The sequence below is a fragment of the Bombus flavifrons genome, chromosome 5 (assembly GCF_040668555.2).
Source record: "Bombus flavifrons isolate JBK064 chromosome 5, iyBomFlav1_principal, whole genome shotgun sequence".
Classification (NCBI taxonomy): domain Eukaryota; kingdom Metazoa; phylum Arthropoda; class Insecta; order Hymenoptera; family Apidae; genus Bombus; species Bombus flavifrons.
Window position 1 is genome coordinate 3,666,281 of NC_138446.1, and position 17,002 is coordinate 3,683,282.

The window sequence follows — 17,002 nt, forward strand, 5'->3', positions numbered from 1 at the left end:
GGTAATGAAGTTACAAACTTTTTTGCAATGGACCTCGGTAACTATCGATTGGGTAATTTTTCTTCCAAAGGAAACTTTTAAAGAAAACTGTTACCTTTCAGCAGTCACGCCTCTCTATGGAGGAGATCGACGCCCCAAAAGGAATAGATTCGTTCAAATTGATCAACTTATTTAAGAACGAGTCGCGTTGGCATCGAGTCAAGCTTGGATTCGCACATGTGGACTCGTACGAGTACAAAGTTGAAGTGAAATTGTTTAGATTCAAGTGACTGGAATAATCTGAACGAGGCTTTACAGTTGATCACACCACTCTACACGATGGTTCTTATCTATATCGGTTTATAATAAAAACGGATCCATGGCTGGTCGTAAATTTCAAGTTGATCGTTCGATTTACGGTTTCTTACCGGGTCGTTTCGCGTTGTCGAAGAACGTCGGGATATCGTTGAAACAATAAGGCCAGTGAGCTCTGCTAGGGAGGATAGAAATCTCGAGTTCCCCGATCTCGTTAAAGAAAATGATCCGTTTGTTGGATGTAAGACAATTTCGAAAGAAGTTTTCTTTCAGAGATAGCGGAATTTATCGTTTAAAATTGGTTGAAAATCCCAGTTGCCTTGTTTCCTATAGTATTTACTGTTTGCTGTTGATTTTTGTTTGCCATAAAGCCGATATCCAAATACAGAAGTCATGAGATCGATGGCATTGATTTTCGCTGTTGGTATGTAATTCTATCGTTTGCATAATTGATATATTTTCGATGCTTGTATCGTGGTTATGTAACGTTAAATTTACGTGTTATTTAGGTAGATCGTATATTTGCTGATCGGTTTTTATAGAGAATCTACAATGGTAATTATTCTTTTTAGTAACAAATGCGACTATAAAAATGGTACCTGTGCATATTTAGAAAAGAGCGTGTAAAAAGAAGTAATACTTCGTTGGAAATTTACGAAGATTAATATTAAATAAAACTGAGTTTCGATCGTCCTTCCGTTCTTTAAGCTTCGTGAGTTTCATAGAAAAGGGTAGATGGAAAAGAGAATTATGTCGAGATAAAGTTTAAATAGTATAAAGTTTAGAAATTATAGAAGTAAGGTTTAAAGGATTGTGTTTCTTAATGCAATTTCAGTTCAAAAATAAAGAAAACGGTTTACATATTTCTCGAGATAATAGAAAAATTACAGAGGAAAATTCAACAATTGTATAATAATGTAACAAGATACATTCGTCTTACATCGTTCGAACACTTATAAATGGTAAACGTTAGGATTAATATTTCTGTTTTACGTGAAACGTTTCTAAATCAATGTTTCTACGATACATAAAATCTTGCCATTTTTAAACACTTATGAAACGAGTACGATAAGTGGTTTCCATCTACTTTTTAATCAGAAACGTTAGAACATACTAATGGCGCTTCTTGCACAGATATAAAAAGGAAGCAGGCAAAGCACAAAAAGAGTTGAAACTCGAGAGCAAAGCTGAACGACACCAACATCTATTCGACACGTTTTTACCATTTTTATTCCGTGATTTCACCCAAGGAATTATGTCTACGTTTTATGCTATGTTCTTTATGGACTATATTAACAATACAATCAGCTTTAATTAACAGTTACGCGTTAAAGCTTGTAACGGAACTCTTCTATATCGGTACAACAATCTAATGCGTAATAAAGCAATGGGGCAATAAAGCGTAGATCGATCTTTCGAGTTTGTCGAAATCACAATCTAGTAGAATACCGTAATTTACATGCTAAATTACATCGATTAGCTTAATTACTCTCATTTCGTTCGGAGACCTACACGGGACTGGCGAATCGTAGATTAGTATTTGTGTTGTTTGACATTGATTTAGGACACTTCCATTGTGCTTATCAGATACTATCCGCACTATCAAATATCTGGAATAGCTCTGGAGCTTTCATTTTTACGTTATTTTTATTTAGCATTATTGTTTACTATTTTTATATTTGAAGATGCTGTATGACTAAAAATGGACAAATTTAAAGTAGTTAGAAGTAGAAGATAATGGAAAGACGTAACTGATGAAGACTTTGTAGAAGTCAAATATAGTTATATTACATTTATATATAGCTAATATTATAGTTACACGGTTATATAATTAATATAACTATTTTAGTTATATTATAGTTTTGGCTATGTTCCGATATTTTACGAAGAAAATGTCCTTTTCCTGGCAGAAGAACGTTTCCTGTTTCAATGAAAGTAAAGTCGTGACATGCGCGTTCATGTGTTCGTTTTTTTATTTGTAAAAGCGGTATAAAGTACGAATACCAGGTAAGATGTATTGGATTTTAACGGATTGTTTCTGATAGGGTGGAAACATTTTAAAGGGCAGCAATACGAAACATATAATCGTTAACGGCGCAAGTAAAAGTTACGCGTGAGTTATCGGGCGTTTAAATATTCTACGCGTTTAGAATACAGCGATGCGATAAATTTAAAAGCGGGAATTTTCCTTGAGAAAGTTTCCTTTTGCACTAAATTTTATGTTAATTGAGCTTTCGTGCATAATTGAACGGCATTATTAACGATCAGTAAAGGTTAAAAAATACAAAGAATGCATGTGATAATCGCAAGAAATGCGACGAAAGGGGGGAGAGAGAACATTCTATTTCTTCGCATGAATATTTACGATCGATTATTACTATATGCAAAACTGCACGAGCATGTAAAGTAATGCTAATCGCAGTAAATGAGATTTAAACAACAACGTACGCACCGAAATGTTAATATCAGGTCGCGTAACTTGTGTAACGACGATAGCAGCACGGTACGAAAGTATTCGGCATGATCAGCCAACTAACAAGATCATTTGCAATCGCGAATGTAATTTCACGCCCTTCCTTTATTCGCGTACATCGAAATACCAAGCCTTCGTTTGAAGATTTTGATACTTTCATTTACCTCGTACACTTTCATATACTTTCGGCTATTTGGGTCGAGTGACCGATATTTTTGGGCACCTTATCATATCTAAGTATCTATCCAATGGCGCTTCATGTTATGTGCGTGACAGTGAATTGTGTTTAACTTTGTCTGACGCATAATAGAATTGTCGCACTTACAGCCTTGAAGAAGAAAATAGCTTTGAGAAATCTTGTTTGATTATGTTTCTTGATAGAAATGAATTCAAATTTATTCAAACACTTTTGTTGTAAGTTGTAATTTTTGTCAGATTTATTCCCGACCTTGTACTATAGATGCATGCAAATAACATTCATGCACGTGTCTGTTCGAGCGTAAAATAAAGCAGTGAATTTATTATTACAAGAGCATACAAAACTTGCTGTTTAATTATTCTAAGAACGCTACATTCTGTAAACTATTTTCTACGTAGAAACATTTCTCAAAAGTATATACACATTTAGCTTTTGTCTTCTCCGTAGTTTCTACATTTCTTTCTGAGGTAGTACGTGTCCGATATTTATTACACATCCATAAATCTGTCGGTAGAAAGTAACTTACGAAGTATCTTTGTCCTAAATTTAAAAGCACTCGGGAGAATTACAAGGATAAGCGATAGAATCAAAAAGTTTAGCGAAAAGCTGAAGATCAAATTGGTAAATTAAAATTCATTTCTCGATTAAGAATCAGTTGCAACGATAAAACAAATTTTAATACGTACACATAATTTATAATAGCTACCAGTTATTCTCGTAATTGAATAAAAATTCTAACACGAATAAGTATCTTTATATGAACTTAATTTGAAGCTTGGTGCGTGCAGCTATGTTAAATAGTTATTTCAAGTATGTACGCGTAGGCTGTTAGGTTTCGCAAGCGCATTACCTTGGACCGACGCGCGCTCCTTTTGCGGAACGTAAACTCACTCGGCTATTCGGAGAAAGTACGTGCACTCAGAAGCTTCATTTTCTTTTGGAAAGCTCGTTATTCTAAAAACTCTAATACCACTAGAACGATAATTAATTAATACACTGGAAATCTCGGCAAATTAGCACCAAGTATCTGAATTAAGCAAACCTTAGCCAAGGTAATAAATGATACTCACTGTGTCCTTTAAAAATGATGAGACTAAACCGAGAATTTCAACCAAGTTGCTAGTCACCCATTGTAATGGTCGATCCCGCTGCAAACACATTAACACTTTGACTGCCTTGTTGGTCATATACGACATCATTGATCATTGGTCATTGGTCATTGGTGACCAGAGCGCTTCAACTTCTTACAATTGTAAAAATTGAATGAAAATTGACAGTTAGGGCATTTTGAATATAACCGATAAATAGAAGATACTTTGAAATAAAAGGTGCCCCATTGAACAATTAAACATTTTTATTAGAACATCAATAAAAAAAATAAGAACAAATCTTGCATCTGGCGGTGCACTGTGTTTGTATTCATACCTTTGAGGGGTAATCTACGAATATTATTATAAACACACCTTAGAAAATAATCGTAAATGCTGCTTTATGTGGAGGATTGGTCGAGGATAGATAATGTGAAATAACGAGAGCGAGAAATTGCTGTCACAACCCGTCAAATATATTTCGATTAAATAAATAAATTAACGTACATCCGAATACGCGAGTCGTTATTACAAAGTACAAATCGCGGAATAAGATAGCGGAATAAATACTCGTAAATGCTCGTCGCGTAACTCGATAAATACTCGTGAGATACTCGGAGATACTGTACGATACAGTACGATACTGTTCGATACTCTGTCGCTCGCGTTCGCGTCCGTTTATTTATACTGGTCGGGGGAGAGTCGGAAAATTCAAATTCGTCTTCATTCGATGGTTGCATGTAGCGGCGACATTGTTTTGCCCGGAGTTTGTTTATCATTACATTTCTGCGTCAAGGCTGAGTCAATGTCCTGAGGTAAAACAATAGCATGAGTCGCTCTCGACTCGCGTCGTCCCTTGATTCCTGTGCCGCTACATTTATAATCATATAATCGAAGTTAGAAGTGTGAACATACCTTACTATTATACAGGGTGGTTGGTAACAGGTGGTGCAAGCGGAAAGGGGGCGATTCTACGCGAAAAAAGAAGTCGAAAATATAGAATAAAAATTTTTCGTTTGAGGCTTTGTTTTCGAGAAAATCGACTTTGAATTTTTCGCTCGGTATGCGTGCGGTACTTTATAACGGATCTCACTGTAGATCGTTGTCTCGATGGAAAAATTAAAAAAAAAAAAATTAAAAAAATAAAAAAATTTTTTTTCTATATTTTCGACTTCTTTTTTCGCGTAGAATCACCCCCCTTTCCTCTTGTACCACAAGTTACCAACCACCCTGTATATAGAATGAGCAAATACTGTTTACTAATATCTTCTACACGTTTCAACGATATATTCTGGACGTTTTGCTTGCTACAAAATAACGAATGCGAATAGTTTGTTGAAATAAACGGAGCCTTGTTATAATATGTCGCTATTAACTGTTAGCAAGGCGCCACGGTGGTCACCTGTGACCACCAATAAGATAAACGGTCCATCGGGGAAGAATGTTGTCTTACATCATCAATTTATTATTATTTTGCCATTATATGCTTTGAATAATAAAAATACTCCCGTGACGTCCTGAGCGAAACATGTGATTTTGGCGTAGCAGTCAAAGTGTTAAAATCGTTTCTGTTCCGAAGAAAAAGATCTGGAGTTTCATCGTTAAGAATGAACGACACTGATATTATAGAATAAAAGACAGATGATCGACGCAATGGGTAGTTGGTGCATTGAACATGCATAGGAAGATTAATGTAAAACGGTTTGTTAACGAGTGCAACGAAAGATAGAAGAGAAGATAGAGGAGAAGCGAAGAGACAAAGAGGAAAGTTGAGAAATGAGGTGGATCAACGAATCTAATTACGCTGAAGTTAGGGCTGTTCACCCTGGAAAGTAGGTTCGTTACGGGAGTGTCTATCGAATAATATAATATTTAACCAGAAATTAATTAGTCAGTGTATCTCGATGATTAAGAGGATAGTTTTTGCTAGTTTGACTAAGCTTTTCCAAGCTGCAGTGAAAATTGTGTATTTTCACGACAAAATGTATGCCTGGACTTGGTTTTAGTATCGTTTCCTTAATTTTCTCGCTTCTTTGGAAAGTAGCGAAGAGAACGTTCAAACGTATTTATTTTGTCTTGAGTAAAGAAAACGTTACTTCCTCCGTGTTTACTTTCTTGGTCCTTTTAGATAATTATTCCATCCACTTTGGCGCGATTAAAACTCGTTAAAGGAATAGGCGGAGGATCGAACGTGCTGAAAATACGCTGTTATCTGGCTGAAGCAACAATTTTCTTGATAGTAACAGGTAAACAAGATGCTCTTCGTTTAGTCCTCTCGGCACATGATCAATCCGATGCTGTTTCGGATTTCGGAAAAACGCGAAAAATTTTTACATATGAAAGCTGTTTTATTTGTTAGAGAAAATTTAATAAAATGTTAAACCGAAATTTTTAAGCTATGCATAGAGGCAGCTTGTATTTTTCATTTGTATCAGTATCAACGTATTTTTTTCAATGGGCCTATAACAATAATAAAATACGTTAACAATTTCGATAGAAAATAATTTAAATACTAAACAAATAAATAACTCGGCTCGTTCTTTTGTCGTTTTACTACGCCACGAAAGAAGTAACATTTGCCTAATTGTATCAATTGTATCGGTTCTCCTAGCTTCCCATCCAATTTAATTTATCGAAATTTTCATTCATTTATCGAAATAAATTTTCTTTTAGTTTCTAACGATAAAAATACTCGTAAGATAAAACATTAAGAGTTGTTATAGTAATTATTGGAATAACGTAATAATTCGAAATATTTTACTATTTAGCTGACTGTTAAATCTTCTAAATAATTTCGATCCTTATACAAAGATAATTGACAAAGGAAACATCTGCAAATATTTTGGTTACCGTGGAAATTGGCAACTGGTACACTTTCATCGATGCCTTCGTTGTTCCTTTCAACGATTTAATATCGTCGACCCTTCGTAAATTAATGAATTCTCCCCGAGCTCTCCATTCTCTTTTTCCATCGGATCTCGATATTTGCATTGACAATGAATATTGCATGGGAGAAAAATAAATGTGGAATTTATTAAATCCAGCATGACCATGTTTGCTGACGATATAATAATTAACGCGACAAAAGGATATAGTTCGAAATAAAAATAATAATAAATGTATGTGCGTTATAGGCAAAAGCATACATACATGCCATGAATATCTGGAAATGCTGATAAAAATAGCGAGAAATATGATTTCTCCATCAAAAAAAAAAAAAAAATATAAAAATTCCACGTCGATAGACGACACGAAGTATATACATGCGTATCCGCTCGCTCGTTCGTCGTAACGATCTTCCTGGCCACTGATAATATGGCAAAAAAGTTTGCACATTAAAAACCAGCGTTACGTTAACAACATTCTACTCGCTATTTTTGTCAGCCTACCTTTTATAACATATCGCAATAATTTTCTAATAATTTTTTCAAAATAAACAGCATAACAAAAATGTATATAACAGTGAATTTTGTGGTTTTGTACATGTATACATTTATATGCATACAAATTATTTAATTCATCTATAAAAGGTGTTTTATTTAATATACGAAGAAAATGTGTAAAGAACAGCGCGTTAGAAATAATTGATACAAGTATAGTTTTACTTAATCAAAATAATGTTTATCAATTGTAAATATCGATTGCAAGCTTAATCGGCAATATTGGTACACATTGATGCATGATCGGTGGTTTCTAATTTAAAGTATATTTATCCGAATGCGTCTCATTCAATTTTATTAAAATATGTGACGTACCAATATTTCCTAAACATCTACAACTTGTTTTTCAATTAAATTCCTACAAATTTATACATAATAATTTGCGAAACATTTTTACCATTTCGAAATAAATAACGATTTTATCATTGAAACAATTTTAGAACGTTTAACAATTTAGTGGAATACGTAGAAACTTTTAAAGGCAAAACTTCTTGAAATCTTATTTATCCATTAATATTTCTTATCCAAAGTTGTTGTACCGCTAATTTATGTGTTTAACATTTTTAATGAGGATTGACGTGAATATAAAGAGATACATATTTTATGAAACTTAGTTTCTATTTGTCATTTTACGATCTTATGACTTATTTAATCGAAAATTTTCATTACGATGAATCATTATACAAACATGATAAGTAACAGAAACGTATAAAATTTTCTTTCGCGGGTTTCTAGATAAAAAGAAAATAACAATGCTAGAATATTTATATTTACTTTAAAGATTTAATTAGAAAAGTAGAGTTAGTTCGATCTAAATAAATTATTCCTTGGCCATTAGTCTACGATTATTATTCTATCTCTAAGGAAATTTTTAATTAAGAGAAACGGTCCACTTGAGAGATTGAACCTAATAGAAACAAACCCACGTTGAATTCAAACAGATAACAGCTCAATTGCTTTCTTCTATTATTTATTGTTTTATATTTGAAAAACCTGCTTCAGTAAAAATCTGCGAATCGCCAGAAGATTCAAAAAGGCGTAGCAACCCAGTCGCGTTCTTTCACAAGCTCGAATATAAGAAAAAAAATCTAATGGGAAAGTTATTCGCAATCGCTTTCTTTCTTACAACAGATTTTATACATTTGTCGTAATCCTCGTGTTGCTTATCGTTTCCTATCGACGCGCCCTCCAAGGCACCAACCGAGTGACTTTTTGCTGGACCATAGCGACAGATTACCGTGTCAGGATATTTCGAAAGAGAAAAAAGAAAACGAGACTGACGCGATAAAAAAAGTGCTCGCGAAAAAGTTTTCGCTGCCTGAAAAAAAAATCGATGCTCGAATTGCTCCGTAAATTTTTCTATCATGCTAAGCATTGCATTTTCTTCGCATTTTCTTCGCATTGATTAGAACGAAGGTGCTTTATTGAAAATAAGAATACGAAGCACAACAGCGAAATTATCGCTTGAAAAATTCTCGTTTAAATGTCAGTTCTTTGACTGTAGAGTACATTTTGCCGCAGCTTTGAACGAGAATGAGATTCTCAAAGATCAATGTAAGAATTGAAGAGAAAATGACCTGTAATCTTTATTTCATTTAGTCTTCTTAATTTAAAATTCACAAAGAGTATACTTAATTCTTTTCAATGATAAAATTAGGAAACGACCTTGGAAGTCGGTAAAGGGTAATTCCTATCGTAATCAGACGCGTTAGTTCGAATTTTTTCCACCGATACTCGGTAACGAATATCGGTCGAACGAATTTTCTCTGGGTGAAGGTTGACCCGTGCCACGTGTTCGGTAATCGATGACGTTTCTGATACAGGTCGGTCGTCTTAATTCCAGGTGTCAGCGAAATCTCAATTCGAGTCGTCAACGTGTGAGAAAGGAAGAAAAGTATCAGACAGAAGACGGACGTAGTCTCAAGTTTTCTAGAAGAACGTCGCCACGAATATTGTTCCTGAAGAATGAGGACACCCGAAGCAATTTGATCAAAAAGTTGATATTTTACTCATGTTTTCAAAGTTATCATCGAAGAATGTTTCTCTACCGTTGATTCTTTGCTTCTTGCCATAACCGAGGTCGAATGTTCCGCTGTTAAACTGAAACAAGAAATGTATCTGCACCAGCGATGTTTATCCGTAGCAGATAGCAAATACTTCACGCACCTGCACATTTAGTTGCACCAACATAGTATAATCAAGCATTTTTTAAATTTTACATCGACTTTCTGAAAAATACAGACAGACTCATAATAGAACACGATCAATCTCGCGTCACCATCTACGTGAAACATGAAAGCGTTAAAGCCAAAGAAAATAATCAAGTAGAAAAGAAGCTTTAAAGTAAAGTCTAAAGTAAAGTAATCGAAACAAATTCAGAGAGAAGAAAAGGTGGAAACGAGCGCCCGAAACGATAACAGATCACCCATACAAGGATAAATGGTGGCTAAAAAAGAAGACGAGAAAAAGAAAAAGAAGAAGGAAAGAAAGGATCGGAGTAAAAAAATTGTAAAGGCGAAGAAGCAGGTGAAACGACAGTACGGACAAAGCTTATGGGGGTAAAGTGAGTTGAACGCGAGCAGAGGATAAATAAGGACGAGCAAAACGTGGAGGCAGAGGAGAAGAGAGAGGATAATGGTGGCGCATGCTCCTCCTCGTTGTGCACGTATCGTGGAGCAGGCAGTTGCCCTCGTCGGCTCCAGGTACACGCGAAAATCCATATCGCCGCCGTGTAGCGTCTCCTACGGCCGTTGACAGACTCCGCGGACACGCCAGAACCTCTCGATCGGGCGTCGCAGTGAGCGTCGCGACGCAGCTTCCTCGACACTTCCGCGCCGCTTCTACGGAGTAGCCTCTTACACTGCTTCGAGCACGTGCCTCAAACAGTCGCATGTCACTGCTCGCCGGCGGAATACTAAACTGCCACGGAATTAACTTTCAAACGATATTTCACCAGTTTTCAAGCTCATTTGTTTTCATCGATAGCATTTATTTGAAAGAAATTCGTCTCGTTTGGGAAACCAAGTGGTAATTAGGAGAAATTGGAAAGGACGCTGTATAGGATAAATAGATGGGAATTTCAAAGATATTATTTATATCTTAAGGAAGTTGGTCGTTCGAAGTAAAGTGTTATTTAGAGATAATTAAAAAATATGTATCGTTTGGAAGAAGGAAATGGTACTTAAGAATAGTTGGAGGGATAGACGTTGCTGGATCGAAATATGAATGTAAATAGAAATATTAATAATATTATTTGCTTTAAGGAAATTTATTCGTCGCAAAAGCGGAGGGATATTTATAAGAGGAATCGAAAGATCGGACGTCGCTAAAATTATGGATAAATATGAATTTCGAAGATGTTGTATATCGTAGAGGAATATGAATTACAAGAATATTATTTATCCGAAACAAATTGATCGTTTGAAGATACACAGTGGTAATTAGAAGCTATTAAAAGGTGCTTATTGTGGAACGTTGCTGAATGATAATACAAACGAACATGCAAAAGTATCGTTTATTTCAAGGAAATTCGTCGCTCGAAGAAAGGAAATATTAAATGGGAACAATGAAAAGATGTTTTTATAGAAGCATGAACAAATACGAGTTCGAAGGAGATAAGTGCTAACTAGAAATAAATCGCAAGATGTTTATGGAATTATGAATAAATATAAATACTAAGGATGTAGTTCATCTCGAAGAGGTTCGTACTTTAAAGCGATGATTTAACATGAATAACTATCGAAAGTATTATTTACCCCAGAACCCAGACCAGAATCGCGGTAATGAAAAAGTCAATGAAAAAGTCGAACATGGTTAAATTGGTACACGAATAATACGTGTGAACACCTACGTTCGAAGAACATTTGTAAAACGCGAACACAGAAGATCGGAAGCTGATGGAAGAGATAACAATAGCGTATTGGAAAAGAAAGTCGATGGTATTCCACAAGGAACGATAAATGTAAAAAGTTAGAATACTGTCGCGTAGAGGTAACCAAAGATCCATGAAACGAAGAATCGTAAGAAATCTGGCAAGGTTTCAGGCGAAACTTTGTTAAGATTTCCAAGAAAATAAAAGAATCTTCGAGGTGGTGTAATTTGTACGTTGTAGAGACACCGAGTCACACGAGGAACGTTCTTTCAGAGAGGATTTTACGATGGTATCGTGGAAGAGATAGCCAGTTGGAAAGAGTCGCGTCTACGAAAGGATTAGGAAACGGGAGCCGAACTTGCAGACCAGGTTAACAAATAGCTAAATTACAAAGTGAATGGACCAAGTTTTGAAACTCATTTACGAAACTACCGACTATCAATTATAAGGAGCTGTGAACTTCCTTCTATCTTCGAAGGAGTCGGTAATAACCCCTGGTATCGACGAATACCATTCTCCGGAGCAGTTGAAATCAGGCACGAATACATGCGTTAACCGAGTGGGTTCTCGAAACATCTCTCGAGAGAGTTTGTCGATAGTCTCTCGCGAAATTAGTACACTATCGAAACGTGGAACTGATCGAAGCCGGCCCTTGTTACTGGTTTTCAGCGCGATGCTCGCGATGTTAACGCGCGGACAATAGGTGAACTTTGTCTCCAACTGTTAGTGCTGGATCTGATGGACGCCTTGCCGCCAGTAGTTCGGTAATTGGCTTTGCGTTTCAAGCGGTTCGCCTAATGGCTGTCGAGTGCCGCTTTCAAACGGATCGACCAGTTGCAGCAGACTGTTTTATAAGCCGTACTACTCGTACCATTGTACGTTATCATATTTAAAGCGTAAAAGCTGGATCGTCGAGGATTTTAAGATCAAAGATCGTTTAGTAAATGGAGGGCTAGAGAAATAGCAACGAACCAAAAGAAAATTCCTTGCTCTAGAAAAGGAAGCATTTCCAAGCCCGTCATAAGTCAATCTGATTTCGTCGTGTTCCTAGAAATTACAAAACGAAGGCTCTCACCTTCCGATCAGACTCCGTGCAACCGAGATATTCCGAAGCTGGGATGCTCCGGTGAAATCACCTCGTCGGATCAGAGGACATCAAAGAGCAATCCTATGTCGCGGTATCCCGTGCCTGGAGCGTGGAATTTAACGGACTTGTGGGGATCTCTGGAAACTCTATTCGATCGTAACATTTTGATATATAGATAAATATAGAGAGAAGTTTTCTGATAAAGTCTTGTACAATGTATTAACGGGGATCGGCAGGATTCCAAATAGAAATCCTAAGGAAAAAGCGTGTGTGCGAGGATGAGACGTTCCTTGGGATCTTTTTATCGCTACGCTCTCGCTCTCTGATATTGGACGAAAGGAAGAAAAAAAGGTCCTTGAGAATTAACCCGTGGAATTCAAGGTAACAAAAACGTTTGCTTGATCGTAATATTTCCACATCATTTTCAATATCGTAAATAGATAAGAGAAAAAAAAGAAGAAGCGTGCGTATTAAATCAAAAGGAGACAGAGAGAAAATTAAACGAGTCCCAGAAACCCCTAATTTATATTACAAAAAATTCAAGAAGCTTTGTACGATCATATTTCGAAATGTAAATGGACATATTGTATAAAGAAGCTTCTCGATAATATCTTATATTAGGTATTAACGAGGACGAGGAGAGGATACGAGCAGAAATTCGCGTGAGCGTGCGTAGAAAGATTAAAGACTCTTTGGGGCCCTCTCGTTGTTACACTTGCCCTGTGCTCTTCGAGTAAAAGGAGGAAAAGGACTCCTCTAGGATTAACCGACCCTCCTTTAATGGCAAAGGATTTAGGGGGATCAGCGAGCATTAGTCGGCGAATCTCGCGGTTGGCCAAGAATACTATCTTCGGTCTCGTTTCTCGCGAAGAACACCAGGTTTGGGGAAATAATTGCGTGTCGGTCGGTCGGTGAAAAATAGAGCCCCTAGAGATTAACCGCGCGTCTTTATAGAACTACGTGAAGGGAATGGTCCGCTGGTAATCGACGTTTTCGCCGCGTGCCACGCATTCCACGACCTTGTCCACGACTGCTGCTCGAAACCTAAACGATGTATATGGTCCTCGTTATGTCCTTGTGAAACGCAAAATCACGTTGCGCTCCTTGAAAAATTTCCAAAAATCAACGATGCGCAACGCTTAATGATAACGAACCAACGACATCGCGATATCTTCTTCTAAGAGGAACATGGTACACTTATAAACAGAGAAATAATTTCTATAAACAATTCGCCAAGAGCGCTGGGCTGCTATAAAGATAAGAGGGAATCCGTGTTGTTTTCACTTTTTGCTTCTGCTGGAATAAAGTCGAGTCTCGCGAAAGGAAGCAACTTGATCGAGAAGACGAATAAGACGAACAGTGTTTAGTTTGTGGCCGGCATGGAGTGGCAAGAGAATAACGAGAGCGTCTTCGACACCGGCAATTACGTGCTGAACACTTTGTATTATATCAGCAAGCTGAACGAATCGGTGAATCCCGAGGCGATCAAGTGCCTCGAGCGCAAACAGGAAGAGCTGCAGCTGTTGTCTCTTGGGACGCAGCAGGAGGATCAAGGATGCGAAATCAGCTGGGATTCTTTATTGTGTTGGCCGAGAACACCTCCCGGTACACTGGCCACGCTACCATGCTTCGAGGAACTGAATGGAATACGCTACGACAGCAGCCGTGAGTAACAAATACTATTTGGTATTGCCATCGACAGTATCCCAAAATGGTTCTTTTCTTTCTCGTTGGTTTCGTTCGGGGGGCGAATGGTTAATGGTTGGTCGTGGAAAACGAAATTCTACGATTGGTTATCAGAGTATTCGGATATCGGATATACTTGTGCGGTTTGCTTTTTTTGTGTAATTTATTCGATTAAGTAATGGAATTTTTCTTTTTCCGGTATTGAGATAATTTCTATGTTCTATGTTCTGGCTGAAAATTGATCTTTCAGGTCTTGTTCAAACGGATGCGGTTATAAATCACGTATCTTTCAAAATTTATCTCTCAAATTTATCTAAGCTTCTATTTTTGCTTCATACGTGCGACATAAATTTCGCCTGAAAATTCAATTTAACAAAACCACCGGACAGCAGCCACCGGTGACTCGTTCTGATACGTTAGGCGCGCATGTTTAAAGAAAAGCTATTTCAATTAGTTTAATGGTCACGCGGCTAGACGCGGAATTAAAAATGTGGTTTATACGATAATACGATTCCAAGCGCGGGGAAGTTCAAGTAAAATTAATTAACGTTCATTTTATCAAATACATAGCTATCTATCCACGTAATTAATATTCGTGTTTACCCATACTTATATGCTTCATTCCCTCCACATCGAAGCTATTAATCTCACTGAAAATATTAACTTACAAATTTCATTATTTTCCATTTCGTACAGCCTCAAAGATAACGATATTTCAAACAAAAGAAATAATTTGATCGCCGGAAAGATTCTATTTCGGATTATTTGTTAAGTAGGATTAGACGCCGATCTGTTCGTTTGAAACCACATCGATTTGATTCTTTGAAATTTAAAAGGTTCAAGTAAGGAAAGATCGGGTAGAAAGGATTCAGGTTATCGGATTAAAGGGGAAAAGCTTAAAACCTTTTTATCGATTTTCCATCCCCAAATATTCATCAATTGCAGGATATCTACAATGATTTCGTAGTGGCAAGAGCGTAATTATTATTTAAGTCGTTTTCCATATCTGAATAATATTTGTCTTTTATGAAACATCACCTCGTAACTATTGTTTCTCGATCTATTTCGTTTCCTAAAAACGTAATTTCATCTAGGAAAGAGCAATCCCATCTTGTGTCGCGTATAATGCTTTCTCACGTAGAATATAAAGTGCATTACCATCAACAGCGCTATTCGCATGAAGTGTATAGTTGCATAGTTAAAATTGTTGTTAGCGTGAACGTTAAGAGCAAATTAACATTTCATGGATCTTATTTTCCATAAAACTCGAGTTTTAAAACGGCCATCAACGTTGGCGAGAGACAAGCTTGAAACGCCCATTCTATCGTTTTTAATTAAATCGTTAAGCAACCGCTACATTCGTTCGTTTCTACTTTTCTCCCTTTCTGTCTCTTTCCTTTTTTCGTAATAAAGAACAATACTAGAGCTTTCTATTCGCAGGAGAAGATCGTCAGCAAGTCGTTTTCTTACTCGGTTTATTTTATTCGAAATCGCGTGATTTTTTCTGCTGTGAAATTGAAAAACACACGACGTGAAGTTCTCGAAATGTTTTGATGAATATCAACATATGGTCGGTAAATAAATACCGTTCGTTACATATACAGTGAAAAAAGAACGAAATCGATTAAAAATGTACAGAGTATAGAAGGACGCATTTGTCGATATGATCGAGATTTAAAATTGAAATTTTCAAGATAAACGAGAAGTTTTTGGGCGGGAAATATTCTTTTTTTTTTTAATAGATACGAGTAAGGAAGATAGAAAATATATAGCAAAATAAAAAGTAGTCATTTCTTTTGATCAAACAGCTTGGATTCTTGTGTTTGATATAAAAGAAAGTTGGCAGAAGCCAGGAAAAAGCATAGGATTGTTCGTTTTTGATCGATGTGGCGAGTAACCATAATAAAAGTCATTCTGTGTGCATGCGGCAACACAACTATCACGTAACTCGGAGAATAATTGAAGTGAAAGGAATACGTACATCCACCTTTGTGTTAGTTTATTCGAGCATAAGACAAACATACAAATTCGCGATTGTGTTATTCGTATCGAATATGAAAAATATCAAAGATCGTATATCTATAAACGGTATTTCACAAAGTCAAATTATTTACATTTCTTCAAAATCTTTCCATTTTATTTCCTCTGAAATCTTTCTTTAAAATCTCGCCATTTTATTTTTCATTTCCAATCACTGCTTTTCAGCCATTTATTGATTTGTCCAGTTAATAATTTCTCCGTTCATGGTCGATAACTGTTATCGCTGGTTTTCAGTTCTTAATTTTCCGCTGCATCGTGTAACCGGTAGCTTTCATCGTTAATCTTCGCTTACCAATTCACGCTATTCGCTATTCACTTCGCAATCCGAATATAAAGTTTGGAATACTAAATAAATCTTCAATGGCCAATTCAAAAGGCTTCGACAGCGATATCCAATTTCTGAATTCTAAATTAGCTTGTTACACGAAATGCAGCCTTCATCCCCTGATTTCCATAAAATCCTCTATCTTACTTTCGCCTCTTGAACGATGTTGAGGAAACATTTTGTATACGAGGGGAGTTCTCTTGGTTTATTCGATAAAAAATGACGAAGACTTTCTTCTGTCGAAAAATTTTACTAACAAGATAATGTCTTATTACGTAATTCAGGAGACATTTCTTTGCTTTCCACGAAAAGCCAATCATTTTTATGCTGTGTCAGTTTCAAAGCAACGACACGATATCTGATATGACTTACACGAAATCGAAACTAACCAACTTGATGAAAATTAATCATTTCGTTTTATAAAAGTTAACCATTTTGAATCACGTACAAGATGGGGCACGTAAGATGTTACAAGCTGTTTTCTCAGAACTAGCGCAGA

At 36.4% G+C, this 17,002-nt stretch overlaps 1 protein-coding gene and 1 long non-coding RNA gene across 7 annotated transcripts in view; both read left to right on the plus strand.

Annotated features, from left to right (window-relative positions):
* Dh44-R1 (Diuretic hormone 44 receptor 1) overlaps nucleotides 1-17,002 on the plus strand; it is an 83,584-nt gene that overhangs the window by 3,767 nt on the left and 62,815 nt on the right. For 3 of the 4 annotated variants that reach the window (XR_011173309.1, XM_069114352.1, XM_069114353.1), the window contains exon 1: nucleotides 9,465-14,117. The exons of the other annotated variant lie outside the window; for it this stretch is intronic. Coding sequence is in view for 2 of the 3 variants with exons in the window: in XM_069114352.1 (XP_068970453.1) it covers nucleotides 13,832-14,117 (286 nt within the window). In the remaining variant the exon portion in view is untranslated. Of the gene's footprint in view, nucleotides 1-9,464; nucleotides 14,118-17,002 lie in introns of those variants that run through there. 4 annotated transcript variants of the gene reach the window in all.
* On the plus strand, nucleotides 4,174-9,465 carry LOC138180461 (uncharacterized). 3 transcript variants are annotated; one of them, XR_011173314.1, is made up of 4 exons: nucleotides 4,174-4,957; nucleotides 5,295-5,384; nucleotides 5,634-5,890; nucleotides 9,338-9,465. It is a non-coding gene; the product is annotated as an uncharacterized LOC138180461 (long non-coding RNA). The 3 variants fall into 3 exon arrangements; XR_011173316.1 differs by having other exon boundaries at nucleotides 4,174-4,950; XR_011173315.1 differs by lacking the exon at nucleotides 5,295-5,384 and having other exon boundaries at nucleotides 4,174-4,950.